General features: G+C 48.9%; 1 protein-coding gene and 1 long non-coding RNA gene across 4 annotated transcripts; one reads left to right on the top strand and one right to left on the bottom strand.

Moving 5' to 3' along the window:
- Window positions 1-18,479: 18,479 nt before the first annotated feature.
- On the bottom strand, window positions 18,480-19,430 carry LOC118476094 (uncharacterized). The gene is made up of 2 exons (XR_004855417.1): window positions 19,280-19,430; window positions 18,480-18,841 (listed from the first exon to the last, which is right to left on the bottom strand). It is a non-coding gene; the product is annotated as an uncharacterized lncRNA (long non-coding RNA).
- A 1,915-nt stretch (window positions 19,431-21,345) lies between these two features.
- On the top strand, window positions 21,346-26,896 carry LOC103642143 (Pentatricopeptide repeat-containing protein mitochondrial). 3 transcript variants are annotated; one of them, XM_020546609.1, is made up of 3 exons: window positions 21,346-23,548; window positions 24,075-24,394; window positions 26,399-26,896. In XM_020546609.1, the coding sequence occupies exon 1, from the start codon at window positions 21,625-21,627 to the stop codon at window positions 23,542-23,544; it is 1,920 nt and encodes a 639-aa protein (XP_020402198.1). In that variant the 5' UTR covers window positions 21,346-21,624; the 3' UTR covers window positions 23,545-23,548; window positions 24,075-24,394; window positions 26,399-26,896. The 3 variants fall into 3 exon arrangements, with proteins under 3 accessions (XP_020402198.1, XP_035820090.1, XP_035820089.1); XM_035964197.1 differs by having other exon boundaries at window positions 24,075-26,292; XM_035964196.1 differs by having other exon boundaries at window positions 21,346-24,394.
- The last annotated feature ends 1,064 nt before the right edge of the window (window positions 26,897-27,960 follow it).

The raw sequence follows: 27,960 nt of genomic DNA, 5'->3' as shown, positions 1-27,960 counted from the left end.
ATTACATCACAGAGTCATAGACATCCACAAAGTCATCGTCTTAACAGTTAAATCAAAGTGCTAACGAAACGCAGTAAAGATAAGGCCTTCACAGGCAGCTGACTGGGGGTTGCCACCAACCCACACCTAGAAGTCGTCGTAGTCTTGGAACTCCTGGAAGTCTCCTTCCACGGCTTCACCTTCTCCTGAGCAGTGGTTACAATGCGGACAACCTGGTGTTTTATGGTAAAGCAAGGATGAGTACACATCAACGTACTCAGCAAATGTCCCGTTTGGCTGAAGTGGACTAGCTTTATGTGGGGTTAGGCTCAAGCAGTTGCTTTTAGTTGGTCAAGTATTTATCATTAGTAGAAGCCAGATTTTGGCATTAACCAACCCGTAAACCATTTCCTCATCGAGGAACAACTTCATCATAGTCGAACCAAAACCATAACATAATCCTTGTATCTCGAACCATCTGTATCTCTAATCAAAGAGGATCCCAAGGCTGCTCTTAACCGTGAGCACGGCTGATATACCAGTTTCACTACCCTCTGCAGAGGTTGCACACTTTACCCATGAGCCATGATTCCCTTTCTACCCGGGGAGAGCTAATCCCCATTGACCACTACCTAGGTGGTCCGGCAGGGCATCACTACGTAGCTTTTACAAAGATTCCCTAGAGGTCATAGCTGCCCGTTAGGTTTCTCCAGTTTGATAAACACAGTACCCCTCCCCGCAGGAGAGTGACTAACAAAGAGCAAAACGAAAGAACCTCGGCACTCAGCCTCGGCAGAGCAAGCACTGTGCCTGGACCCCATTGACGGCACAACAGCTAAGCAACTACACCCCTAGTTCCTCTAATTAATTAGCTAAGGGCATCCCATTTCACCCTCATGGTTGCACTGTTATCCCGGGTGGTCTCTCAACGAACAGGTCCTTACGGAGAGGTACTCAGGAAACGGCCTGAGCCCCCTAGAGTATCACAAGGTCATCAACATCATCGGGATAACAGTATCATAAATAGTCACATCATGTTCATTGATTAAGTTAAGGCAATAGCAGAGAGCTAACCATATCAACCCAGAAGGTCATCAAGGATAAAGTAAAGTGTAAAGCTAGTCAATCCTTAGGTTTCAAGTAAGTAATGCGGGGTGGTAAGTCATAAATAAATAGGACATAATGGGTCAGAGGACACTTGCCTTCACCAAACTGCTGATCAGGGACTTCCTCTGCAACCTCCTCGGGAAACACAGACTGCTCGTTGTCTACGTAAAGTAATCATTCACACTATGCACTTGGGAAGATAACAAACAAAAGCAACATACCAAACATATGCAGTAGAGAGATCACAAGTTCATGGTAGAAAAGGGATAGGCACTCTGGTGTTCCCTAGGTTTAGGGTAGAGGACTATACAAAGTGATTCTTTATCCACTAATCAGGTTTAAGTCAGTGGTGGGATTAAATCATCACATGGTTTTAAGCTCCCAAACCTAGGTGTTTAAGTCCCTAAACTTAAGTACTCCAACTTTTATTAAAGTCTACCAACATCTAATTATCTCAAATAGGGTTCCAATAACCTTAATCCTATCCTAATGATTAATCATTAATTGGTACATGGAAACAGCAGGGAAACATTGTTTAAATAGATAGACAAAACATCATGAGCATTTTGCAATTTGAAGCACCTAATTTGGAGTTCATATGACAAAGTTATGGATTTTACAAGTTTAGGGGTTAAAAATATACCCTAAATACCTATTTTGAATTAAATAAATGGCCCAGGGACCTAACTGAGAGAAACCAGGGACGGCGGGTTCAAATTCTAGAAAACCGGGGGTCTCTTTAAGAAAACGCGCGGGCGAAGGGGTATCGGGCTACTACGGCCGTCAGATCTAAGGCGAACGGCCAGGATTAGATCCTGCGGGCGGGCGCGCGAGCGCGCGGCGGCCTGGGCGGCTGACAGGCGGGGCCGGGCGGGCAGCGCGAGCACGCGGCTGACAGGCGGGGCCCAAACGGCAGCGCGGGCACGAGCGGGCTGACAGGCGGGACCGGCGGGCAGCGCGAGCGCGCGGGCGGGCTGACAGGCGGGGCCCAACTGGCAGGGAGGCGGGGTGTGGGGAAAGCAGGCCTGGGCCGCTGGATCTCCGGCGGACGGCCAGGATTAGGCTCGGCCTAATTAAAACGGGACCGCCCGATCTGGGACGGACGGTGGGGATCGGGTGGCCGGCTTGGGCTTCTCCTACGGCTAGCTGGGGCGGCGGCGCTCGTCCCCGCGGCGGAGGACTCGCCGGAGACGAGGGGCACGGGCGCTTGGCGGGTCTCTGGGGCGACCTGAGTGGCCGGGAAGGTCGGGGAGGGCACGGGGAATCCTCTGGTGGGGTCTGGGTCGGGGCAGGGGCACCGGAGGGGGGCGGTTCACGGCGGAGCGGCTCGGCGGCGGCATAAATCTACTCCGGCGAGGAATTAAACGCAGCGAAGAGCAAAACAAAGGTCGATAGGGGCGGGAGAGGTTCTTTACCTCAAGGCGGACTCCGAGGACTCCTCGGTGGCGGCGATGGCGCGACGGTGGCCCGGGGCGACGGTGGCGGACCTCCGCGGCTGCACGGAGGACGGCGGGTGAGCGCGGGCAGAGAGAAATAGGGAGGGGGAGAGGGAATTGGGGCGCGTCCCGGGTTGCGGACGCCGGGGCGAAGCTCACCGTGGCAACGGACACGGCGGAGCTCCAACGGTGGCCGGGAAACGAGCTCGGGACGGTGGGGATTTGTGGCGGCGGCGCTCTGGCGTGCGCGCAGCGAGGGAGAGGTGGAAGAGGGGTCTGCCGGTGCGCAAATGAGGGAGGGGGAGAGGGCGAGTGGGGCTCTGGGCTCAAGTGGCCAGGGGCGGGGCGGTTGCGAGCTCCACGCGCGACGTGGGCGCGGATAAGGCGGCCGCGCGCAGCTCGGGCGGCGGTTACGCGAGGACGACGGGGCTGACAAGCCGGGCCCGCGAGCAGAGAGAGAGGGGAGAGCGGGGGCGGGCGCGCGGAAGGCGGCCGCGCTGACGGGCGGGCCCGCCAGGGCAGAGAGAGCGGGGGAAAGAGAGGCGCGCGCGCGGGATGGGCTTAGTGGGCCGAAAGGCCGAGGGGGCGGCGGGGTTGGGCTTCTTTCCTCTTTTCTTTTATTCTGGAATTGTTTTCTCTTTTCTTTTTATTTTCTCTATTTGATTCAAATCCAAATAAACCACAAATTCAAATTAGACTTTCCAAGAATTATGCACCAAGCAAAAGTGAAATCTAGGGTTCAACATGATGCAACAATTCATACTCCCTTAGGGTTTAACCTATTAAACTATAATTACAAATAAAATAAGCACTTTTCTCCTATGGAAATGAAAAAGAAAAGAATGAGGAAGGATGAGAAAAGGGAAGTAACACCTGAATTTGTGAATATGAGCAAAGAAATTTTATACCCCCAAATTCAGGGTGTTACAAACCTATCCCCCTTAACAGAATCTCGCCCCGAGATTCAAGGTTGGTCAGCAAAGAGTTCAGGGTATTTGGCCTTCAGGTCATCTTCTCGTTCCCAGGTTGCTTCTTCCTCAGAGTGGTGACCCCATCTGACTCTGCACATTCTGATGGTATTCCTCCGGGTGACTCTGTCTGCAAACTCCAGAATCTGCGTTGGCTTCTCTATGTATGTCAGATCCTCCTGGACCTCCAAACCCTCCACTGGCAATTGTTCTTCTGGTACTCGCAGACACTTCTTCAGTTGCGACACGTGGAACACATTGTGCACTGCTGACAAACCTTCTGGTAGGTTGAGCTGGTAGGCCACTTCTCCACGCTTTGCTTGAATCTGATATGGTCCAACGTACCGGGGTGCTAACTTGCCTTTAACTCCGAACCTTCTGACTCCCCTGATAGGTGACACCTTCAGATAGACGTAGTCTCCCACTTCAAAACTCAGTTCTCTTCTCCTTCGGTCCGCATAGCTTCGCTGTCTTGATTGTGCTATCTTCAGATTCTCTCGAACCATTTTGATATTCTCTTCGGCTTCAAGCAAAATGTCGGGGCCAAACACCTGTCTCTCTCCAGGCTGGTCCCAATGCAGCGGAGTCCTACAACTCCGTCCATAAAGTGCCTGAAACGGCGACATCTTCAAGCTGGCCTGATAACTATTGTTGTAGGAGAATTCTGCATAAGGTAATCTTTTGTCCCATCCTGACTTGTCTTGCAACGCACAGGCTCTCAGCATATCTTCTAGGATCTGATTAGTTCTTTCAGTCTGACCGTCTGTCTGCGGGTGATAAGCTGAGCTGAAGTTCAAATGTGTGCCCAAAGCTTCTTGTAGCTGTTGCCAAAAATGAGATGTGAACTGCGTTCCTCGATCTGACACTATCTTCTTCGGCACACCATGAAGGCAGACTATCCGTGACATGTATAACTCAGCTAACGTTGCTCCAGTGTATGTTGTCTTCACGGGTATGAAATGGGCCACCTTTGTTAAGCGGTCCACAACCACCCAGATGGAATCATAACCGACCCGGGTACGAGGTAGGCCAACTATAAAATCCATCCCGATCTCATCCCACTTCCACTGAGGAATCCGCAATGGCTGCAACAATCCGGCGGGTCTCTGATGCTCTGCTTTGGTTCTTTGACAGCTATCACAGATGGCGACATATTCTGCGATCTCTCTTTTCATGCCATACCACCAAAACCTCCTTTTTAAATCCCGATACATCTTTTCACTTCCCGGGTGTATGGAGTAGGCTGTCTCATGAGCTTCCTTGAGGATCAGTTCCCGAATAGGTTTGAGGTCGGGAACACACAATCGGTCCTTGAACCATATTACCCCCTCTTCATCCTCCCGAAAGTCTTTGCCTCTTCCTTCTAAGACCAGCTGCCGGATCTTGTTGATGCTTTCATCGTCCTTCTGCCCTTCTTTGATCTCCCACTCTAGGGTGGGCTCTAATTCCACTGTTACTCCTTGCGTACTGTTCAGGAAGCCGAGGCTCAGTCTGTCGAACTCTTTGGCTAACTCATACGGCATCGGGTACGAGGCCAACATATTGACTTGACTCTTCCTGCTCAGAGCATCTGCAACAACATTGGCTTTGCCTGGATGGTAATGTATCTCTAACTCATAGTCTTTGATCAATTCCAACCATCTTCGCTGCCTCATGTTTAACTCTGACTGGGTGAATATGTACTTCAAACTTTTATGATCTGTGTAGATGTTGCACTTCTGCCCATAGAGGTAATGTCTCCAGGTCTTTAAAGCATGAACCACTGCTGCCAACTCCAGGTCATGTGTGGGATAATTTTTCTCATGGATCTTCAGCTGCCGAGATGAGTATGCTACCACTCTTCCTTCTTGCATTAGCACACATCCCAATCCGATGTACGAAGCGTCGCAATACACTGAGAATGACTTGTGAACGTCAGGCAGGACTAACACCGGAGCTGTAGTCAATCTATTCTTCAGTTCTTCAAATGCTTCCTGACACTTTTGGGTCCACCTAAACTCAACCTTCTTCGCCAGCAACGCTGTCATTGGCCTAGCAATCTTTGAGAAGCCTTCAATGAAACGCCTATAATATCCAGCCATTCCAATGAAGCTCTTGATCCCACGAACATCCTTCGGTGCTTTCCAGTTCAGGATATCTGCTACTTTCTTTGGATCCACTGCTAACCCATCTTGATTTATGATATGACCCAGAAATAAGACTTCATGAATCCAGAACTCGCATTTGCCCAGCTTGGCATACAACTGATGCTCTCGAAGTCTTTGCAATACCATCTTCAAATGCTTCACATGATCTTCCTCACTTTGAGAGTATATGAGAATGTCATCGATGAACACTACCACAAACTTGTCCAGATAATCCATGAACACACTGTTCATCAGGTACATGAAGAAGGCTGGCGCATTTGTCAAACCAAAGGACATAACTATGAACTCATATAACCCATACTTGGTGATGAATGCCGTCTTCGGTATGTCCGAGGGTCGGATTCTGAGTTGATGATAACCTGATCTCAGATCTATCTTCGAGAATACGCTGGCACCTCTGAGCTGGTCGAACAAATCTTCTATCCTTGGTAGGGGGTACTTGTTCTTGACAGTAACTTCATTCAAGGCTCTGTAGTCTATGCACATCCTTTTGGTACCATCTTTCTTCTCTACAAACAACACTGGGGCGGCCCAAGGCGAGGTACTTGGTCTGATGTAACCCTTTTCTAATAGCTCATCAATCTGCTTCTTGAGTTCCACCAATTCTGGTCCAGACACTCGATAGGCTCTTTTGGAAATGGGGGCGGTACCAGGGATAAGCTCTATGGCAAATTCAACCTTTCTCTCTGGTGGCATGCCCGTTAGCTTCTCAGGAAACACATCCGGAAAGTCCGACACGACCTTGATAGCCTCGAGCGGGTTAGGCTCCTTACTATCAACTGAAATCTGGTGACAGACTCCCTCCGCTGATTTAGGCATCCATAGCTCGGCCACTACCTCTTCTCCTGACGGGGACTTCAATGTTACGGTCCTCTTGTCACAACTAACATTTGCCTCATACTTCATTAACCAATTCATTCCTAGAATAATATCTATCCCGGGGGTGTCTATTACTATTAAGTCACTGGGGAATCCTATCCCCCTTATTTCCACCATTAAATTTGAGCATATTTTATCTGTTTGCACCTTGCCACCAACCGAATTAATCCTCATGGGCGGCATCATTGCCTCTACTGAGATGTTATGCAATTCTACCCAGGTTGCAGTGACAAATGAATGAGTTGCACCAGTATCAAATAGCACTTTTGCGGGATGAGATTCGACTGAGAACATACCTACTGCCACATCTGGTGCATCCTGGATCGCTTCGGCCTCCAAGTGGTTCACCTTCCCACGGTTGTACGCTTGGCTACGATTGCCTGCTGCCGGCTGCAGTACACCTTGCCTTGTTGGAGCATTAGGGTTGGTCTGCTGCTGTGCCATCTTCTTCAGGCACTGCATCGCCCAGTGGCCTTGTTCTCCACAGTGGAAACATCCTCTGCCTCCTCCTTGTGCTGGGGCTGCTTGGTTGCTCTGATTTGCTGCTGGGGCAGGAAGGCGAGGTGCCTGGTTGTTCTGGTTCTGATACTGATTACCTCCCTGCTGGCTGTGCTGACGATACTGCTGCTGCTGCTGCTGCTGTGGGTACTGCCTCTGAAACTGCTGCTGATGCGGACGCTGATTCTGATTCTGATATCCCTGTGGGTGACCAGGTCTGCCTTGCTGAGGTGAACTGCCTGAGAAACGTGGACGGCTGATGCTTCCGGACTGGGGTCCACTCATCTTGCGCTTCCGATCTTCCATATCCTTACGCTTCTTCTCAGTCATAACTGCTCTATCGATCAGGTGTTGGAAGGTTGGGAAGGTGTGGTTCATCAGCTGGTAATGCAGGGGATCCACCAAACCCCTCATGAACCTGTACTGCCTTTTAGCATCAGTGTTGACGTCTTCAGGTGCATAACGAGACAGTTGCAGAAACTTGTCTCTGTATTCACTAACAGACAGGGGTCCCTGCTTCAGAGCCAGAAACTCCTCCTTCTTCACGATCATCAGTCCCTCTGGAACATGGTACCTGCGGAAACTCTCGCTGAATTCTTCCCATGTGATGGCTTCGGGGTCAGCATGTGTGGCGAGGTAGGACTCCCACCAGGACTGGGCTGCTCCCCTTAGCTGACGGGGACCATACAGAACCTTCTCCCTGTCGTCACATTGGGCGGTGCGTAGTTCCCTTTCCACTGCACGCAACCAGTCTTCTGCATCCATGGGGTCAGCAGAATGGGCGAAGGTGGGAGGGTGCCCCCTCATGAACTCACCACGCTTATCCCGTGGCATCTGGGGCATCTGCACTTGCAACTGGGGTTGGGGTTGCTGTTGAGCTTGCTGCATGGCTGCCAGAGTCTGCCCAATGGCCTGCACTGCCTGAGTCTGCATCAAGAACATCTGCTCCACTGACATCGGGGGTGGCGGGGGAGGCTGCCTCTGGTGTTCCTCCTGCTGGTCGTGCTGCTCCTGCTGAGCACGCCTGTTGCATCGGCGCCTGTTGTCAGACATCTGTGGAAGACATTCATACATCAGCATTGATCTTACAATCCTTCAGCATAAGAAAAGAGAATACAGAATTCCTCATGACACTGAGTGAACAAAGAGCTTCACTGATCCTCATTATGATTCAACACAGCTTCTCAGATAAGAAGGAAAGTAGAAGTAAATGGTTTCCCAACTAAACAACTGACTTCATTAACATTACTAACTAGGCCTAACTGCAGGGGAAACCCACAGGTTGGCAACAGTCATTACAAAGATTCAAATCCAGCACAAGTTCATCATAGCAAGCATGAAAGCAACTGATAAGCAAACTAAACTAAATGGAAGCAACTGATAAGCAAACTAAACTGACTACCTAAGACTGAGACATCTGACTTAAGAATTATTACAAACTCCGACGCTAACGATCTAAGGATCCAGATCTATCCTGGTCTTGCAGACAGGGGAACCATAAGTGTGGTGACCACGTGGCGGCGAGCGGTATGGGTGCTGAGTCCCAACAGGAGCGGGGGAACCACCCTCCTAGTGATGGCGCTCTGCCAGCTCAGCACGCAACTCCGCAATCTCCGTTCGAGCCCTGCTCAGCTCGTCCAGAGAGTGATCCAGCTCAGTGTTAAGCACCGCGACTAGGTTGACTGTGCTGCTCAACCTAGGGTTACCCTCACCAACAGGTGAGACAACCACACTCTCTGTACTGCCAGTAGGGCGGCGGGGGTAGTACCGAAGGTTAAGACCGTCGGCCACGCCACCGAACAAAGAACAGTACTGAGAGAGTGCACGCCGTGCTGCATCCTGCATAGCCGCCTCTGCAGTGTCCCTCTCGGAGATGGAATAGTGCTCCGAAACGGCCTCCGCACCCCAGTGGTCATCCTCCGGACGGCGAACTAGGCAGGTAGCCTCCTAGCGGTCCGGGTACCTCCCGCGACTGTGCTGGTAGACTACACAACGATACTCGATCGACCAGGTGTGTCGGTCGAAAGCCTGGCGCAGCAAGGTGTCGAGTGCGTCGTGGAAGTGACAACCGCGAGCGGCGTCATGGGTGATGGGTCGGGCGACCCATCCTTCCGCCTCCTGCGGCTCAGAAGACTCCATGCTGTGGTCTGAGTCGTCGTCGTCGGGGTCTCCTCCAGGATCTCCTCCAGTAGCTCCTCCAACAGCCGGGGCGTCCCGCGGTGGTGCAGGGGGCACCTCCAGCTGGGCAACAGAGGAACGGGGCCTCACGGACTCCACCTCTCGCTGGGGTGGGGAGGAAGAGCCCTGCTGCTCTCTGTGTTGGCGCCGGCGTTCCTGCTCCTCACGCAGGCGGTGGTGCAGCCTCTCCAGGTGACTCGACTGACCGGACACGGTGCGGTGCAGAGGACGCTCCGCAAGTCGAGACGGCAGGAAAGGAATCACCGACTTACGTGCAGTGTGTCTAAGACGAGCCATCTACAAAAGACACCGTAAGCATAAGAGTAAGAGCAGAACTACTATGACAAGTGAATAAACCATAGACAGAATAAGATAAAAATTTTTAACAAGGTGTAATATAATATATATATATATATATGTATGTAGTAAAACATAGGGTTGGTCGAGGTGACCGACTTTTGAAGTAACATCAGAGGTCAAGGTGAGAGGGAAGGTCAATAGTCCTTAGTACGACCAGTGCTACTCTAGGTCAGCGGTCCTACAGTCAACACGGCTTTGATACCACTTATGTCACACCCGGTTTTGGAAGGCAAACCGAATGCGAACTATGTACGTGCCAGGATCAGAACTCACGTACACAGCGATTACATAAATGAACATCATTGCACAGTGCTCGAATAATAACATAAAAGAGTATTAACTTATTACATCACAGAGTCATAGACATCCACAAAGTCATCGTCTTAACAGTTAAATCAAAGTGCTAACGAAACGCAGTAAAGATAAGGCCTTCACAGGCAGCTGACTGGGGGTTGCCACCAACCCACACCTAGAATTCGTCGTAGTCTTGGAACTCCTGGAAGTCTCCTTCCATGGCTTCACCTTCTCCTGAGCAGTGGTTACAATGCGGACAACCTGGTGTTTTGTGGTAAAGCAAGGATGAGTACACATCAATGTACTCAGCAAATGTCCCGTTTGGCTGAAGTGGACTAGCTTTATGTGGGGTTAGGCTCAAGCAGTTGCTTTTAGTTGGTCAAGTATTTATCATTAGTAGAAGCCAGATTTTGGCATTAACCAACCCGTAAACCATTTCCTCATCGAGGAACAACTTCATCATAGTCGAACCAAAACCATAACATAATCCTTGTATCTCGAACCATCTGTATCTCTAATCAAAGAGGATCCCAAGGCTGCTCTTAACCGTGAGCACGGCTGATATACCAGTTTCACTACCCTCTGCAGAGGTTGCACACTTTACCCATGAGCCATGATTCCCTTTCTACCCGGGGAGAGCTAATCCCCATTGACCACTACCTAGGTGGTCCGGCAGGGCATCACTACGTAGCTTTTACAAAGATTCCCTAGAGGTCATAGCTGCCCGTTAGGTTTCTCCAGTTTGATAAACACAGTACCCCTCCCCGCAGGAGAGTGACTAACAAAGAGCAAAACGAAAGAACCTCGGCACTCAGCCTCGGCAGAGCAAGCACTATGCCTGGACCCCATTGACGGCACGACGGCTAAGCAACTACACCCCTAGTTCCTCTAATTAATTAGCTAAGGGCATCCCATTTCACCCTCATGGTTGCACTGTTATCCCGGGTGGTCTCTCAACGAACAGGTCCTTATGGAGAGGTACTCAGGAAACGGCCTGAGCCCCCTAGAGTATCACAAGGTCATCAACATCATCGGGATAACAGTATCATAAATAGTCACATCATGTTCATTGATTAAGTTAAGGCAACAGCAGAGAGCTAACCATATCAACCCAGAAGGTCATCAAGGATAAAGTAAAGTGTAAAGCTAGTCAATCCTTAGGTTTCAAGTAAGTAATGCGGGGTGGTAAGTCATAAATAAATAGGACATAATGGGTCAGAGGACACTTGCCTTCACCAAACTGCTGATCAGGGACTTCCTCTGCAACCTCCTCGGGAAACACAGGCTGCTCGTTGTCTACGTAAAGTAATCATTCACACTATGCACTTGGGAAGATAACAAACAAAAGCAACATACCAAACATATGCAGTAGAGAGATCACAAGTTCATGGTAGAAAAGGGATAGGCACTCTGGTGTTCCCTAGGTTTAGGGTAGAGGACTATACAAAGTGATTCTTTATCCACTAATCAGGTTTAAGTCAGTGGTGGGATTAAATCATCACATGGTTTTAAGCTCCCAAACCTAGGTGTTTAAGTCCCTAAACTTAAGTACTCCAACTTTTATTAAAGTCTACCAACATCTAATTATCTCAAATAGGGTTCCAATAACCTTAATCCTATCCTAATGATTAATCATTAATTGGTACATGGAAACAGCAGGGAAACATTGTTTAAATAGATAGACAAAAACATCATGAGCATTTTGCAATTTGAAGCACCTAATTTGGAGTTCATATGACAAAGTTATGGATTTTACAAGTTTAGGGGTTAAAAATATACCCTAAATACCTATTTTGAATTAAATAAATGGCCCAGGGACCTAACTGAGAGAAAACAGGGACGGCGGGTTCAAATTCCAGAAAACCGGGGGTCTCTTTAAGAAAACACGCGGGCGAAGGGGTATCGGGCTACTACGACCGTCAGATCTAAGGCGAACGGCCAGGATTAGATCCTGCGGGCGGGCGCGCGAGCGCGCGGCGGCCTGGGCGGGTGACAGGCGGGGCCGGGCGGGCAGCGCGAGCACGTGGCTGACAGGCGGGGCCCAAACGGCAGCGCGGGCACGGGCGGGCTGACAGGCGGGACCGCCGGGCAGCGCGAGCGCGCGGGCGAGCTGACAGGCGGGGCCCAACTGGCAGGGAGGCGGGGTGTGGGGAAAGCGGGCCTGGGCCGCTGGATCTCCGGCGGACGGCCAGGATTAGGCTCGGCCTAATTAAAACGGGACCGCCCGATCTGGGACGGACGGTGGGGATCGGGTGGCCGGCTTGGGCTTCTCCTACGGCTAGCTGGGGCGGCGGCGCTCGTCCCCGCGGCGGAGGACTCGCCGGAGACGAGGGGCACGGGCGCTTGGCGGGTCTCTGGGGCGACCTGAGTGGCCGGAAAGGTCGGGGAGGGCACGGGGAATCCTCTAGTGGGGTCTGGGTCGGGGCAGGGGCACCGGAGGGGGGCGGTTCACGGCGGAGCGGCTCGGCGGCGGCATAAATCTACTCCGGCGAGGAATTAAACGCAGCGGAGAGCAAAACAAAGGTCGATAGGGGTGGGAGAGGTTCTTTACCTCAAGGCGGACTCCGGGGACTCCTCGGTGGCGGCGATGGCGCGACGGTGGCCCGGGGCGACGGTGGCGGACCTCCGCGGCTGCACGGAGGACGGCGGGTGAGCGCGGGCAGAGAGAAATAGGGAGGGGGAGAGGGAATTGGGGCGCGTCCCGGGTTGCGGACGCCGGGGCGAAGCTCACCGTGGCAACGGACACGGCGGAGCTCCAACGGTGGCCGGGAAACGAGCTCGGGACGGCGGGGATTTGTGGCGGCGGCGCTCTGGCGTGCGCACAGCGAGGGAGAGGTGGAAGAGGGGTCTGCCGGTGCGCAAATGAGGGAGGGGGAGAGGGCGAGTGGGGCTCTGGGCTCAAGTGGCCAGGGGCGGGGCGGTTGCGAGCTCCACGCGCGACGTGGGCGCGGATAAGGCGGCCGCGCGCAGCTCGAGCGGCGGTTACGCGAGGACGACGGGGCTGACAAGCCGGGCCCGCGAGCAGAGAGAGAGGGGAGAGCGGGGGCGGGCGCGCGGAAGGCGGCCGCGCTGACGGGCGGGCCCGCCAGGGCAGAGAGAGCGGGGGAAAGAGAGGCGCGCGCGCGGGATGGGCTTAGTGGGCCGAAAGGCCGAGGGGGCGGCGGGGTTGGGCTTCTTTCCTCTTTTCTTTTATTCTGGAATTGTTTTCTCTTTTCTTTTTATTTTCTCTATTTGATTCAAATCCAAAAAAACCACAAATTCAAATTAGACTTTCCAAGAATTATGCACCAAGCAAAAGTGAAATCTAGGGTTCAAAATGATGCAACAATTCATACTCCCTTAGGGTTTAACCTATTAAACTATAATTAAAAATAAAATAAGCACTTTTCTCCTATGGAAATGAAAAAGAAAAGAATGAGGAAGGATGAGAAAAGGGAAGTAACACCTGAATTTGTGAATATGAGCAAAGAAATTTTATACCCCCAAATTCAGGGTGTTACAGTGAGGCAATGGGGTTTAAAGGGATGATCCCGTTTTGGTGCTTGATGCCAAAGGGGGAGAAATTAAGGCCAAAGCAAGAAATGGACCAGCTACCACTTGAGAATTTTGAAAATAGTAGAGTTAGAGTTTTTGTTTTGTCAAAATACTCTTATAGTCTCTTATTTGGTCTCTTGTGGGGAGAATGTTTGTTTATGGGAAAAGGGGGAGTTTTTGAATCATTGATCAATTTCTCGCGGAATACCTTTCTCTATGCCTCAACAAGTGAATTTGGCTTAGAGATAGAAAATTGAATTTGATTTGCAAAAACAAACCAAGTGGTGGCAAAGAATGATCCAAATATGCCAAATTTGAATCAAAACAAATTCTTGTTCTCATTTGCATTGATGTTGCACTTCTATATGTTGCTTTTTGTTGTGTTGGCATAAATCACCAAAAAGGGGGAGATTGAAAGGGAAATGTGCCCTTGGGCCATTTCTAAGTATTTTGGTGATTAAGTGTCCAACACAAATGGTTATGTGTTAAACTATGCCAAATGGTGGACAAAGTGCAAATCAATACAAAGGTATGATTCTAGACTTAGTACATTGGTTTTTGTGTACTAACATATTTGTCTAAGTGCTAGAATCAGAGAAAAGACAAATGGAAAAGACTTGGCTCGAGCAGCCAAGACTCTGCTCAGTCTGGGTGCACCGGACTGTCCGATGGTGCACCAGACAGTGTCTGGTGGTGCACCGGACAATGTTCGGTGCGCCAGGCTGTCTCTGGTGAAAAGGCTGCTCTCGGGAATTGAACGGCGGCGTACGGCTATAAATCACCGGACTGTCCGGTGGTGCACCAGACTGTCCGGTGAGCCAACGGTCGGCCACGCAATCCGCGCGTGACGCGTGGCCGAGCCAACGGTCAGAAGGGGCCACCAGACTGTCCGGTGCGCCAATGGCTCCAAATCTTCAACGATCGGCTGTGCCAGAATAGGAAAGAGATCTGCACCGGACAGTGTCCGGTGCACCAGTCGACAGAAGGCAAGATTTGCCTTCCTGGATTGCTCTCAACGGCTCCTAGCTGCCTTGGGGCTATAAAAGGGACCCGTAGGCGCATGAAGGAGAACACCAAGCACACTCTAAGCATTCTTGATCATTCACACTTCGTCTTTGCACACTCGTTTGACATTCTAAGTGATTTGAGCTCCGTTCTAGTGAGAACTTTGAGATATTCATTTGAGCTCAAGTCTTGGCCGTGTGTGTGCGTATTGCTGTGAACTTGTGTGTGTTGCTCATCCCATCCTTACTTTCGTGTTCATTTGTGATCATCTTTTGTAAGGGCGAGAGACTCCAAGTTGTGGAGATTCCTCGCAAACGGGATATAGTGAAAGGAAGAGAAACACCGTGGTATTCAAGTGAGTCTTTGGACCACTTGAAAGGGGTTGAGTGCAACCCTCGTCCGTTGGGACGCAACAACGTGGAGTAGGCAAGTGTTGGACTTGGCCGAACCATGGGATAAACCACTGTGCCTCTCTGTGTTGATCTTTTTGTGGTTATTGTGTTTCGCAAGAACTCCTCTCTAGCCACTTGGCTTTATTGCTCTAACACCTAATCAAGTTTGTGGCTTTAAGTTTCAAGTTTATACAGGATCACCTATTCATCCCCCCTCTAGGTGCTCTCAAGAGCATCTGTATGCTGACATCTTTACTTGCCCCCCAAGTGGTCTCCCTATGAAATACTTAGGGGTCCCGATTGATAACAAAAAGTTGTGCAAATCTTTGTGGGCTCCCATAGTAGAAAAAATTGAGAGTAAATTGGGCTCCTGGCAAGGTCGTTTCCTTAGTCTGGGAGGTCGATTAGTTTTGATTAACAGCAGTCTCACCAATGTCCCCCTGTACATGCTCTCTTTGTACAAATGCCCCAAAGGTGTGTTGAAAAAATGGATATTTTTAGAAAAAGATTATTATGGCAGGATGGCCATAATCATAAAAATATCACTTAGCTAATTGGAATTTAGTCTGTTCTCCCAAAAATATGGGTGATCTCGGTGTTCTAGATTTACAAAAAATGAATGAAGCACTGCTGGCGTAGTGGTTTTGGAGACTAGAAAATTCTAGTGGCTTGTGGCAGACTATTGTTCATCGCAAATATGTTAAAAATAAGCCTATTATTTCTGTGAAGAAAAAACCTTCTGATTCTCACTTCTGGAAAGGTATCCTCTCAGTTCGAGACAAATAATATAATTACTGCAAAAAAGTATTGGTAATGGAAAGAGCTCTAGTTTCTGGAAAAAACATCTGGTGTGGCACTGAAAAATTGGCTGATAAGTATCCTAACTTGTTTGAGTTCGCTTATGATAAGGATATCACAGTTCATAATGTCATCTCCTCCAACTTTCAGTCGCTTACGTTTAGAAGAAGACTAATTGGCGATTTAGGAGAGGCTTATAATGACCTCATTACCCTTTGCAGTGATGTCTTGCTTTCTGGAGAAGATGATACTTCGGTGTGGCTGTTGGGTAGCAAAGGTTTTTCAGTGAATTCCTTGTACAAAGAGATGAAGAATTCTTTGATTGATGTTCCCTTGAATTTTCTGTGGAAAACCACGCTACCTCATAAGATTAAGGTGTTTTTGTGGTTGGTCAGAAATAAGAAGATTCTGACAAAAGATAATTTATTTAAAAGACACTGGCAAGGGAATCTTGACTGTATTTTTTGTGGACTTCTGGAGTCCATAAACCATTTACTTTTCATTGTCCAGTGGCCAGGTTTATTTGGAGAATTGTCCAAATTGCCTTTAATCTGACCTCTACTCCCAAAGATACAGCTGATCTTTTCGGTCCCTGGATTAACAGTTTCTATAAAACTGAAAAAAATTGGTTCTCTTCGGGTGTGGTGCTGCCCTTTGGGCAATTTGGCGAACTCGAAATGATTGTTGCTTCAATGCTAAGCTGATCGATGATCCATCTAATGTGGTTTTTTTGTTGTTACTGGATTGACGTTTGGTCTATTCGGCAGACAAAGAGGGGAAAAACTGGTGGAGCAAGGAAGCCGCAAAATCCGAAAGATAACAAGTGACATCTACAACAAAGTCCATGGTTGGAAGCCGGTCGATAGGCGCCTTCAGTGACATTTTGGCTGCTGATGCATCTTTCTAAGTTCTGTCCTGTTTGATGTATTCAGCTTATCTTCATCGTTAGATAAAAACTTAGCTATGGTCGTCACTGCTGGTGGCTGGTCCAGACTGCTTTTGATTTGTCTCTAGTTTATCACTTTGGCTGTTCGTCAGTCACTTGGAGTCTGTCTCTCAAGTATTTCTGGAATACTGCGTTTCCTTATTTGGGCTTAATCCTTGCGTAGCTGATAATTGTGGTAGTCTTGTCGGCTTTTGGCTGTTGGTTAAGGTTGTGGCCTTGTAAAAACCTTTGTCCGGTTACTATTTCTTAATGAAATAGGGGTGTCCCCCTCTGTAAAAAAACAATTTTAGTTTATATATTTGATAATTTGGGGACAAAAATAAAATAACATGGAGGGACTAAAATTAGTCCTTAGAAACCAAATACTCCCATAATCTATCGGTTTGAACTTTGTAAAAATCTACCCAAACAAATTATCCTTACACCTATAATCTTTACTAAACTATCTAAAACAACTTATCTATCTCTATATTCAATCTACACTCAACAGTGCAGTCTACAGTGTAAGACATGTATTTTGGATAACCATGTGAGTAAACTATTAAATACAATTTAAATCAACCAAATAAATTACACACCTTCAAAATCAACAGTTTAAATGGTTGAATAACAATCTCCATTATTTAAATCCCTCACCCACGATGCAGCCGTCCCCTTCTTTTACTAATGCCATCGCTGTCGTCAACGACTTCTCTCTAAAATCATAGTGTCTCACGAGTATGATATTAATTATTTAGAGCTAGTTTAGAAACTTAAATCCCCTTTATAATTCTTAGAAATTAAGTGGGAAAATGAGCTAATTTTCCATTCAATTCCTGAAAATCTTGGAGGGGTTTTAGTTTCCAAACTAACACTTATAGACGGGTTTGGTGAACAGGGGAATGGAGAGAATCCATTGCTACTCCATGGATTCCCTTCATTTATAGGGTATTTGGTTTGAGGAATGAGTTAGTCCATCATCTTCTCATTCCTCACTATTTTTGTTTGGTTTGTGGAATGGAATGAGTTGATCCATCACCACCTCATTCCTCATAGTTAGTTAGTTAGTACTAATATGAGGAATGGGGTCATCCCACCAAATTTGAGGAATGAACCCATGATGTACCACCTCAAATTGAATGTTGTGATTCCTTAAACCAAACACACCCTTACTTATCCACCAAATCAGTCCTATAGTAGGTTTTTTCCTTTTCTTTCAAACTAGACTGAAATGTTTTGTACCAGGTTAAGGCTAACTGCAACGCTGCCCCCTTGGCAGCCCCCCCTTGCATGGCGCCTGTAGGGGGCACTCTACGGCCACAGCGCTGCCCCTACAGCGCCCCCTACGCGCCAGCTCCCTTCTCTCTCCCCCAGATATAGCGTGTCACTATTCATCCCCAAACACTGTGTTGTGGGTCCACGAGTAATTGTTAGTAGATAAAAATTGATAGTTGATATAAAAAATGATATTTTATAGTTGTAGTGGGATATAGGGGGAGTATTTAGGGAGAACCGCTGCGGGAGATGAAAAAATAGGGGGGAAAAGTGATATAGGGGGGAAAATTTAGGGGTAACGGAAGGCTATCCGCAAGCGTTACCCCTAAATTTTCCCTCCTATATCACTTTTTTGGGTCACATCATCAACATTTCACCCCTATATTTTCATCTCCCGTAGCGGTTCCCCCTAAATACTCTCCCTATACCCCACTATAACTATAAAATATCATTTTCTATATATACTACCATTTTTTTATCTACTAACAATTACTTGTGGCCCCACAACACAGTGATGTAGGGGATGAATAGTGATCTCCTTGATCTAGGGGACTCGCGCGCCCACCCCTACGGCTGCAACGCGTAGGAGGCTCTCTAGCGTCAGCCGCTGCGGGCGTAGAGGCCGCCTACGCAGGGAAGAGGACGCGGTAGCGCAAAGCGTTGCGGATAGTTAATAGGTGATGACCGGAACCGGGTCCTCTCAATTTGACAAACATAACTTCACTGAATTTAGCTTCATCTCAGCGGTTGGACTCAATAAAGTACACTATAAAGTGGTGCCAACACTCCAGCCAATAAAAAAAGGTGCCAACACTATAGAGAACTTAAAAAAGACGCCAACAATCCAGGCAACTAAAAAATGCGCCAACACTCCAGGCAACTCCTGGTCTCCCTCTCCTTTTGTTCTCTTGGTCCCCTCCATTTCTTGTTCCTTTTCTTCCTACTCGCAACACTCCAAGGTCCCTGGTTCCTATCCTCCTTCTCTTCTCTTGGTCCCCTCCATCTTATTCTCTTGGTCCCCACTCTCTTGTTTTTGCTTTTGTGAAAGGCAAATAGCTACTGCCACCTGAATGGAACCACAAAAGTAAGTCAAAATCAAACTTTTTCCATCAAATCATCTGGTTTTATTTGGCAACTAAATTTTGGTGCAAGTTCTTTTATGAGCAAGTAAACACCAAACTTAGAACTGCATTGTGTTTTTTCTTGTAGAATGGAGAATCAACCTTCTTGGGTGCCAAGTATTGGTATGAAATTTAATAGTGTAGAACAGGCATGGAATTTATGGGTTTCCTATGGTGGTATGGTAGGATTTGATGCAAGAAAACAATATAACAACAAAAGAAAAACAGATGGAGTATCCACTTCAAGCAGATTTGTGTGTGCAAAGGCTGGTTTTAGAGAAAAAGATCCAAGAGATCATCTAACAAAGCATCCTCGGGCTGAAACAAGAACTGGTTGTAAAGTTCGAATGAGCATTATATTAAACAGAGAAGAGGGAAATTACCAGTTAAATGATTTAGTACTTGAACATAACCATATTCTTCAACTTCCTGAAACATGCCACCTAATTCCTTCACAACGGAAAATTTCAAGTGTGCAAGCTTGTCAAATTGATATGGCAGATGATTGTGGAATTAGCCCTAAAGATGCTCATGAGTTAGCTAGTAGACAAGCTGGTGGTTCATGTAACCTTGGTTACACAAGAATTGATCACAAAAATTATTTGAGGACAAAAAGACAAAGAAATATGATGTATGGAGAGGCAGGAAGTATGATGAAACAGAATCTTCTTTCAAATGGTTGTTTGAAGCATTTCTAGAAGCACACAAGCAAAAGCATCCAAGAACTATCTATACAGATCAAGATATGGCAATGAAAAATGCAATATCAGTGGTATTTCTGGAATCTTGGCATGGCTTGTGTTCATTTCACATTATGCAAAATGCTATAAAACACCTAGCTCGCACAGGAAGAGATGAATCTAGTGCCTTGGCTGAGTTAAGTGCATGTATGTATGAATATGAGGATGTGAACACATTTGAGAAAAGTTTCAGCACCTTGAGAAGTAAAGTGAAAAATGATACTTGGTTGGGTGGTCTCTACCAACAAAAGGAGAAATGGGCTGAATGTTACATGAAGAACGTATTCACTCTTGGAATGCGAAGCACACAATTAAGTGAAAGCCTAAACAAAGATATGAAAGATGTTTTAAAATGTGATTTGGACATTGCTAGGTTTTTCACTCATTTTGAAAGGGTGGTTGCAAGCAAGCGAGATAAAGAGTTGGATGCTGAATACAACTCAAGAAAGAAATTGCCACGAATACATGTGAGAACACCTATGTTGATACAAGCAAGCAACATGTACACTGCATGTATTTTTGAAGCCTTTCAAGTTGAGTATGAAAGATCATTGGCAGCATATGCTAGACCAATGGAAAAACCTAATGAGTTCACTATGGGGGTTGTTAAGGTTGTGGATGGAAAAACCATAATGGAAAAGGAATACAAAGTTGAATTTGATCCTCCGAATGAAATGGTTTGTTGCAGCTGCCGGCAATTTGAAAGAGTTGGAATAATGTGTTGTCACGCTTTAAAGGTTCTTGACATGATGAATATTAAGGTATTGCCTGAGCACTACATTCTAAAGAGATGGACTCGTGAAGCAAGATGTGGTTCTATACAAGATATTCGTGGAGACAATGTTATAGAAAACCCAAAAATTGATGCAACAAGACACTACCAAAATCTTGCCCGCAAGTTCCTGTCACTTGCTTCTCGTGCAGCTGACTATGAAGAAATCTATTCATATATTGATAATGTACTCGATACTCTACATAGAGATGTTGATGAAAAGATAAAAAACACTCCAAATGAGTTGGCTAACCAGCCTAAGGAACAAACAACAATTGCAATACCTGAAGAGTACTCTCACATCACTGGTTTAAAGAAAAAGGTTGTTAAGAAGAGGACTTCAAGGCGGCAAAGAACATGGTATGAAAAGTTGCATAGAGCATCACAAAGACAAAGACAAAGAAGCCAAAACATGCCCGAAGACAATCCTAGCGTGTTTGAGGGCTTTGGATCTTTTACTAGCTTTACTGAGCTATTACTGGTAAATATCCACCTATGACTAATAAGATTGATCACACTTTATTATTACTTATCATTTGGTTTATCTTATGGTGTAGGGTGGTCTAAACTCACAAGGATCAAGCTATAATGGAGGAATTAGTTGATTTGTCAATCTAATTAGCTTCTGAGATCTTTTGCTAAGACTTGAATCAGACATGTAATTCATTTTGAATTAGACATGTAATGCACTTATTAGTCTAAACAAAACTAGTTATTTAGGAAGCATTACCAGGTTGACAATGGAGAGCATCGTTGATGTCGGAGGCAGGGCGCTGCTGTTTGGGGTCGGGGGAGGCCGCCGCCGTTGGGACGTGTGGGAGGACGCCGCCGTCGGGACGCGAGGGAGGACGCCGCCGTCGGGACGTGTGGGAGGCCGCCGCCGCCGGGACGCGAGGGAGGACGCCGCCGTCGGGATCCAAGCCAGGGCGCTGCTGGGTTTGGAGGTCGGGCGCCGCCGGGGCTGGGAGATTGGGTGCCGTACTCGTCGAGCGCTGTTCTGCGTTGGTATTCCGATGGGAAGTCTCTGGATGGATTCTTTTTTGGCCTTGAGCAACGTGTGTGGCTGAGATTGAGTCTATTTGAATGAACGCTTGAGATTAGGTGAAATTCAGGAGATACTTCCCTGCAGTTGAGAAAGTAAATTCAGGGGACCCGGTTCTGATGACCAACTCGTTGTTCAAGCGCCTCCCTCGCGGGTTCTGCTGTAATACGTGTGATGAACTCCTTGTTCAAACGCCTCCCTCGCAAGCGCGTTGCCGCCACTCGCCGGAGCAGCCGCCGCGTCCACGCGCAACCGCGCCCGCACCCTTCCCTCACTACGTTCTCCCGCCTCTGCGTAGAGGGGCCGCTCCCAGCCGCGCTCGCGCTGCTCTCCGAGCTCGCCGCGGCGGGGCTCCGCGCGGACCCCGTCTCCCTCACCCGCCTCGTCAAGCTCTGCGTGCGCCACGGCACGGCAGACCACGGCCGGCTCATTCACCGCCACGTCGAGGCGCACGGGCCGCTGCCCCACGACGGCGCCGGCGGCCTCTTTGTCTCCAACTCGCTCGCCTCGATGTACGCCAAGTTCGGCCTGCTCGACGACGCGCTCAGGATGTTCGACGGAATGCCGGTGAGGAACGTCGTCACCTGGACGACCGTCGTCGCGGCGCTGGCGAGCGCGGACGGGAGGAAGCAGGAGGCGCTCAGGTTCCTCGTGGCCATGCGGAGGGACGGGGTGGCGCCCAACGCCTACACGTTCTCGAGCGTCCTCGGCGCGTGCACCACGCCGGGGATGCTCACGGCGGTGCACGCGAGCACCGTCAAGGCAGGGCTGGACTCGGACGTGTTCGTGCGGAGCTCGTTGATCGACGCATACGTGAAGCTCGGGGACTTGGACGGCGGGAGGCGTGTGTTTGACGAGATGGTGACCAGAGATTTGGTCGTTTGGAACTCGATCATCGCTGGTTTTGCGCAGAGCGGAGATGGGGTCGGTGCGATCGAGCTGTTCATGAGGATGAAGGATGCCGGATTCTCGTCTAACCAGGGCACCTTGACCAGCGTCCTGCGGGCGTGCACGGGGATGGTCATGCTTGAAGCGGGGAGGCAGGTGCATGCCCATGTGCTCAAGTATGACAGGGACTTGATCCTGCACAATGCGCTCCTAGACATGTACTGCAAGTGCGGGAGCTTGGAGGATGCGGATGCCTTGTTCCACAGGATGCCACAGAGGGATGTGATCTCATGGAGCACCATGGTATCTGGTTTGGCGCAGAATGGGAAAAGCGTGGAGGCATTGAGGGTTTTTGACCTGATGAAATCTCAAGGTGTGGCACCGAACCACGTAACGATGGTTGGAGTACTCTTTGCCTGCAGCCATGCTGGTCTGGTGGAAGATGGCTGGCACTACTTTAGGTCCATGAAGAGGCTCTTTGGCATTCAACCTGAGAGAGAGCACCACAACTGCATGGTCGATCTCCTTGGCCGAGCTGGGAAGCTCGATGAAGCCGTGGAATTCATCCATGGTATGAGCCTCGAGCCAGATTCAGTCATCTGGAGAACGCTCCTAGGAGCTTGCAGGATGCATAAAAACGCCAGTCTTGCAGCATACGCAGCCAGAGAAATACTTAAACTGGAGCCTGACGACCAAGGCGCTCGTGTGCTGTTGTCGAATACATATGCAGATCTGCGGCAGTGGACAGATGCTGAGAAGCCATGGAAAGCGATGAGGGACCGAGGCATGAGGAAAGAGCCAGGGCGAAGCTGGATCGAGCTGGAGAAACGTGTCCATGTGTTCATCGCTGGGGACCTATCACACCCGTGCTCCGACACCATAATTCAGGAGCTGAACCGGTTGATCGGAAGGATCAAGTCTCTTGGTTATGTTCCCCAGACAGAATTTGTGCTGCAGGACCTCCCGACCGAGCAGAAAGAAGACCTGCTGAAGTATCACAGCGAGAAGATGGCGATAGTGTTTGGGACGATGCATGCGGTGGATGGGAAGCCTATCAGGATCATGAAGAACCTGAGGATCTGTGGCGACTGCCACGCGTTCGCGAAGCTTGTCTCCAAGAGCGAAGGCAGGGTGATCGTCATCAGGGACCCTGTTCGGTTCCACCATTTCCAGGATGGAGCTTGCTCATGTGGTGACTACTGGTAGCCAGGTACTGATGTTGTTCTGTTTCCAGATTGGTTTCACTTATGGGTGACAATGGGATCTAATTTTTACACTATAAAGTTTAAATATAGGATCGTACTATATTTTATTAATTTTTGAATTAAAATTAATTTAGAATTGTATCAAATTATGAAGAACCATTTGAATCGTGATCTATTACCACTCACTCACTTGATGAGGTTGTGGCCTTGTGGGTATTGGTTACGGCAACCATATCTGTATGCTTAGATCCTTATGGAGGAGGATGCAGAAATGTCATCTCTGTTCACTAGTGCGTGCGGTAGTGTCTATAGTTATTTAGATGCTATTTATTCAGAAAAGAGCTAGAAAAGAATGCTGTCTTCTAGTCTAGTCTCTAGTAAAAAAAGAGTAAAGGAAAAAAAGAAGATTAATTAATTTTAAAAAGTAGAAACAAGGTAAGTAAAGGGAGGAAACAGAAGTCATGGCCCATGAAGGCTCCACTGGGCCACCTCTCCTCGCTGGTCCACTTCATCTACGCTGCATCGCAACAGGCACAAACGCCCCGAAACAAACGACACCAAAGGTTCCCGGTGCCGTCCACCGACCACCGGTGACACGGCGCCCATAGCAAGAGTTCAGGAGGAGCGCGGAGCCGTTGCTGGTGGTAGCGGTGTCCGTGAGGCGCGGCGAGATGTCTGTGCGGATAAAGGCGGTGGTGGACAGGTTCGTGATGGAGCTCAAGGAGGCACTGGACGCGGACATCCAGGACCGCGTCATGAAGGAGCGGGAGATGCAGACCTACATCGCGGAGCGCGAGCGCGAGGTCGCCGAGAGGGAGGCTGCGTGGAAGGCCGAGCTCTCCCGCCGCGAGGTAACGTGTACCCGACCCATCCTTCCCTCCTGCTCAATTCTCTGTTCCATACATCCCGCATCTTGTCCTGCACTGCCAGCTGTTCCGTGGTCACGAACACGGAACCTATTGATGCTGAAACTGCTTGGGATTTGTTTCTTGTGGTCTGTGGACCGTATTGATGATCTGATCGCTGACGCATTTCCAATTCTCGCTGGAAATATGGTTGAGATGACACTGAACCTGCATCTGCACTGCAGAGTTTCTTTCATGAATTGATGGCAATGCCCTTCATTTTCTTCTGATGCTGAACAAGCACATTGCACAGGAGACTTCCTATCCACCCCTATCCCACTCTATTTCAAACTACACTGCAAAACAGTGTTTTACACGGCGATATACAAGCTCTGCTAAGCCGTAAGAGTTATTCCTTGCCTTTCACTCTAGTTGTCACCGAAGGCAGCGAGGGGAATAAAGCTGGCGTGTTTCAGTTCCGTACAGAGTATAGAAACCATAGAAAGGTGATAGGCCGGGTGAAGATAAGAATATATAAGAGTTCCCACTTGTCTGCAAAGCACATGCACTGATTCCTTTGGGTAGTGCTAACCCATACTACACAAAATGTTACATTAAATATCCACTGGCTTATATTTCAAAATTTGAATATCCATTTTGACTTCTTAACACATGAACAATAGTACAATATGGATATGCAACTTCTTCATGACTTGAGGCAATAAGCAAATTCGACTGCAAGACTCAACCTTTGAGCGTAGATGCAAGTCAGCCTTAATTATCCGATGGTCGATGATGCCATTTAAAAGTGATTAGTGATGCTGTGTTGTTAAACACCCCCCCCCCCCCCCCCCCCCAACACACACACACACGAAGGGTCTACATCAGTGCTGGAAATAGAGCTGTAGGTTGTCCTAACTGTTTAGCTGTTCACCCATTAATGTGAATGAAACAACGCAAGGCAAGAAAGTGACCTGTGACCCTGTATCGTGCAGTAGAGGAAACAACTCCCACATGGATGATGGATAACAGTAGGCGTGGGCTGGAACTAGGAAGAGTTTCTTCGACTCCTGTATTGGCCAGGTTGGCGGATTGGATGAGAAAGTATATAGAGATGAGTGTTTGGGGCTTTGGGCCCTGCTAGGTAGGGAACAGGGATACAACAATCTTGTTTTGCGTGGAGTCTCTACATTACATGCACCCATACTGATTCGTTGCTCTGTTTCCAGCTTATAAGGATGTTGTTGCGTAGTGTGTGCTGATACATTGGAGACTAAAGTACTGGGAAAGGTGAAAGTGCCTTTAGCTGAGTTAGTTAGATGGTCTGATTAGTCTCTTCAGGTCCTGAGTTTGATTCTCCGTGGGAGCGAATTTCAGGCTATTGTTTGAAAAAAATCTCTTCATCTGTCCCAGTCAAAACACAAGTCTAATGTCTAGTTTTGATCGCGGTCGTTTCTCACATGGACTATAGTGTCGTTGTGTATGGGTGCTTCTTGCTATAATGACCAGGGGCTATCTTATCCCTTATGTCGAGTTCTTTTTAAGCAACGAAAGGGGTAGTGAATTAGAGCCAATCAATTTGTCGTGGTGACACTGATTGCAAAACAGCATATGCTGCCAGATTGTGGTCAACAAACTATATATTAGTCTATACATTGGATGAGCAGCAATCAAATGAGCAAGATGGATGTCATAATCATCAACAGACCAGATTTACGTTTGGAAGCTAAACCTAATCTTCCTGCACTCATGACGACACCGAGTTACTGCTATCATGCAAAAAGGCCACGATGGACTGGTGTGGTGTTCGCTTAGCAAATGGAGATCTTTATCATGCACTGTAATCAAGCTGTCCACTTCCTCCGACACAGCAACATCCTTACCTGAATCCATCAATCCTCTAGGTAAAGTGAAGAAAGAAAATCGATGCAGGTAGTGCAGTGGGCTGTGAAATCAACATTTGTCTGGGACCCCGCGCGGTTTGACATGTTCGTTTTCGGTTTCCGGCAGGCTGAGATCGCGAGGCAGGAGGCGAGGCTGAAGGTGGAGAGGGAGAACCTGGAGAAAGAGAAGAGCGTCCTCATGGGGACGGCTTCGAGCCAGGATAGCCAAGACGGAGCGCTGGAGATCACCGTCAGCGGCGAGAAGTACAGGTGCCTCCGGTTCTCGAAGGCGAAGAAGTGAGAGGTTGAACCAGGACGACACAGTCACTCAGGGTCAGGGGGGGGTAGTGGTACACCGAAATCTCAGTTTGGAGGCTAGTGTAAGAGTATCTGTCAATCTGGCACACAGGCTGTCGCTGTACGTGCTGGTTTGATGCTCACTGCGTCGTGCGTCCTCATTGATGATTTAACGATAGGGTCATTGAACCAGCGCACAACCTGAGAAAATGGTTGCGCTGTCCGTCCTGGGGTCACGGTAGCATGAACCTCAGAACTGATAACCTCTGTTTCGGACGGATACAATCGGGTTGAATGGGAGCCTTTCGTGTGCATGTGGAAGGTAAAATCCTGCGGTCTCTGTGTCTGGAACATGCTTGTTGCCTTGTTGGAACGAAAAGGGGAGTTTCGGCTTCACTGCACTGGCAACAATACGGTGCATGGGACTGGGACGTTATCTCGAACGAAGAGCACGTTGGGCCCCAGGTTTTACAGCGTCGGTCCTGTCCTATCATATCCTATCCTGACAAGGACCGTTACCTGAAAAGGCAGAGGTGGTCTGTCGAAGCGTGTGATGTGATCACCTCAACCGCCTGCCTGCCCTATCCCTACCCAACGTTGCCAATCCATTGACGACCACCGCAGAAACCAAACCAGCGGCAGCAGTAATACTACTATTCAAACACGTCACCCTGTTACTCTTTTGCCAAGTGATTAAGAAGCGAGTCCAGGATGGAGATGCGGGTAGTACACTACTAGGCGTCTTCAGATGAGATGAGAATGGAGACTGCGTCTGCTGTGCTGGGTGCTCTCATCTGCACGAACAAACACATCTCCCTGTCGTCCGGATGCGGCGGCAGCCATGTGCACGCCACGGCTGCCAGCCACCGCGACGCACTCACCCCGTCACCCGCAGTCCTCAGATACGAAAACTATCCTGCACTCGCACTGCACTCGCACCGCACCATGGTGGTGTGTCTGCCATGTGGGCCGGACGCGTCGTCGGACCCACATGGCGCGTGCCGAGGGATAACCCGTGGGCGCGCGCCGACGTGCTGCTGGCCAGCCCAGCGGTGGAGCGGTGGCTGGCTGGCCCATGCGCCGCTGCCGGACAGCGGTTCGAGGAGGCTTCCGCTCGCACGTGGACCCGCTGCCTTGCTGGTCCGGCCCGCGGCCCTTCGCCTTTGCCAGGGCAGGATCAAAAGGCCTCGAATTACCTAGCGGTGGTGCAGCAGGGTCATCACCGAGACACCGATGAACTCCGATCCACTCAGAGCTCAAGCTTCGTCGAGTCGAGAGATTCTCTCCGGACACTAGGACTCGACGGAGGAAGGTGTCGTCGATAGATGGTTATTAACTAACTAACTAACTAACTAACTAATCACTCACCCCACTTTTACCTTGACAAATGAC

The sequence above is a fragment of the Zea mays genome, chromosome 1 (assembly GCF_902167145.1).
Source record: "Zea mays cultivar B73 chromosome 1, Zm-B73-REFERENCE-NAM-5.0, whole genome shotgun sequence".
NCBI lineage: Eukaryota > Viridiplantae > Streptophyta > Magnoliopsida > Poales > Poaceae > Zea > Zea mays.
The sequence above is the reverse complement of the archived record's forward strand: the minus strand, read 5'-3'. Positions and strand labels throughout refer to the sequence as shown.

Excerpts from the sequence above, each read along its gene's own strand:
- LOC103642143 (XM_020546609.1), top strand. The coding sequence starts at position 21,625 with ATGAACTCCTTGTTCAAACGCCTCCCTCGCAAGCGCGTTGCCGCCACT.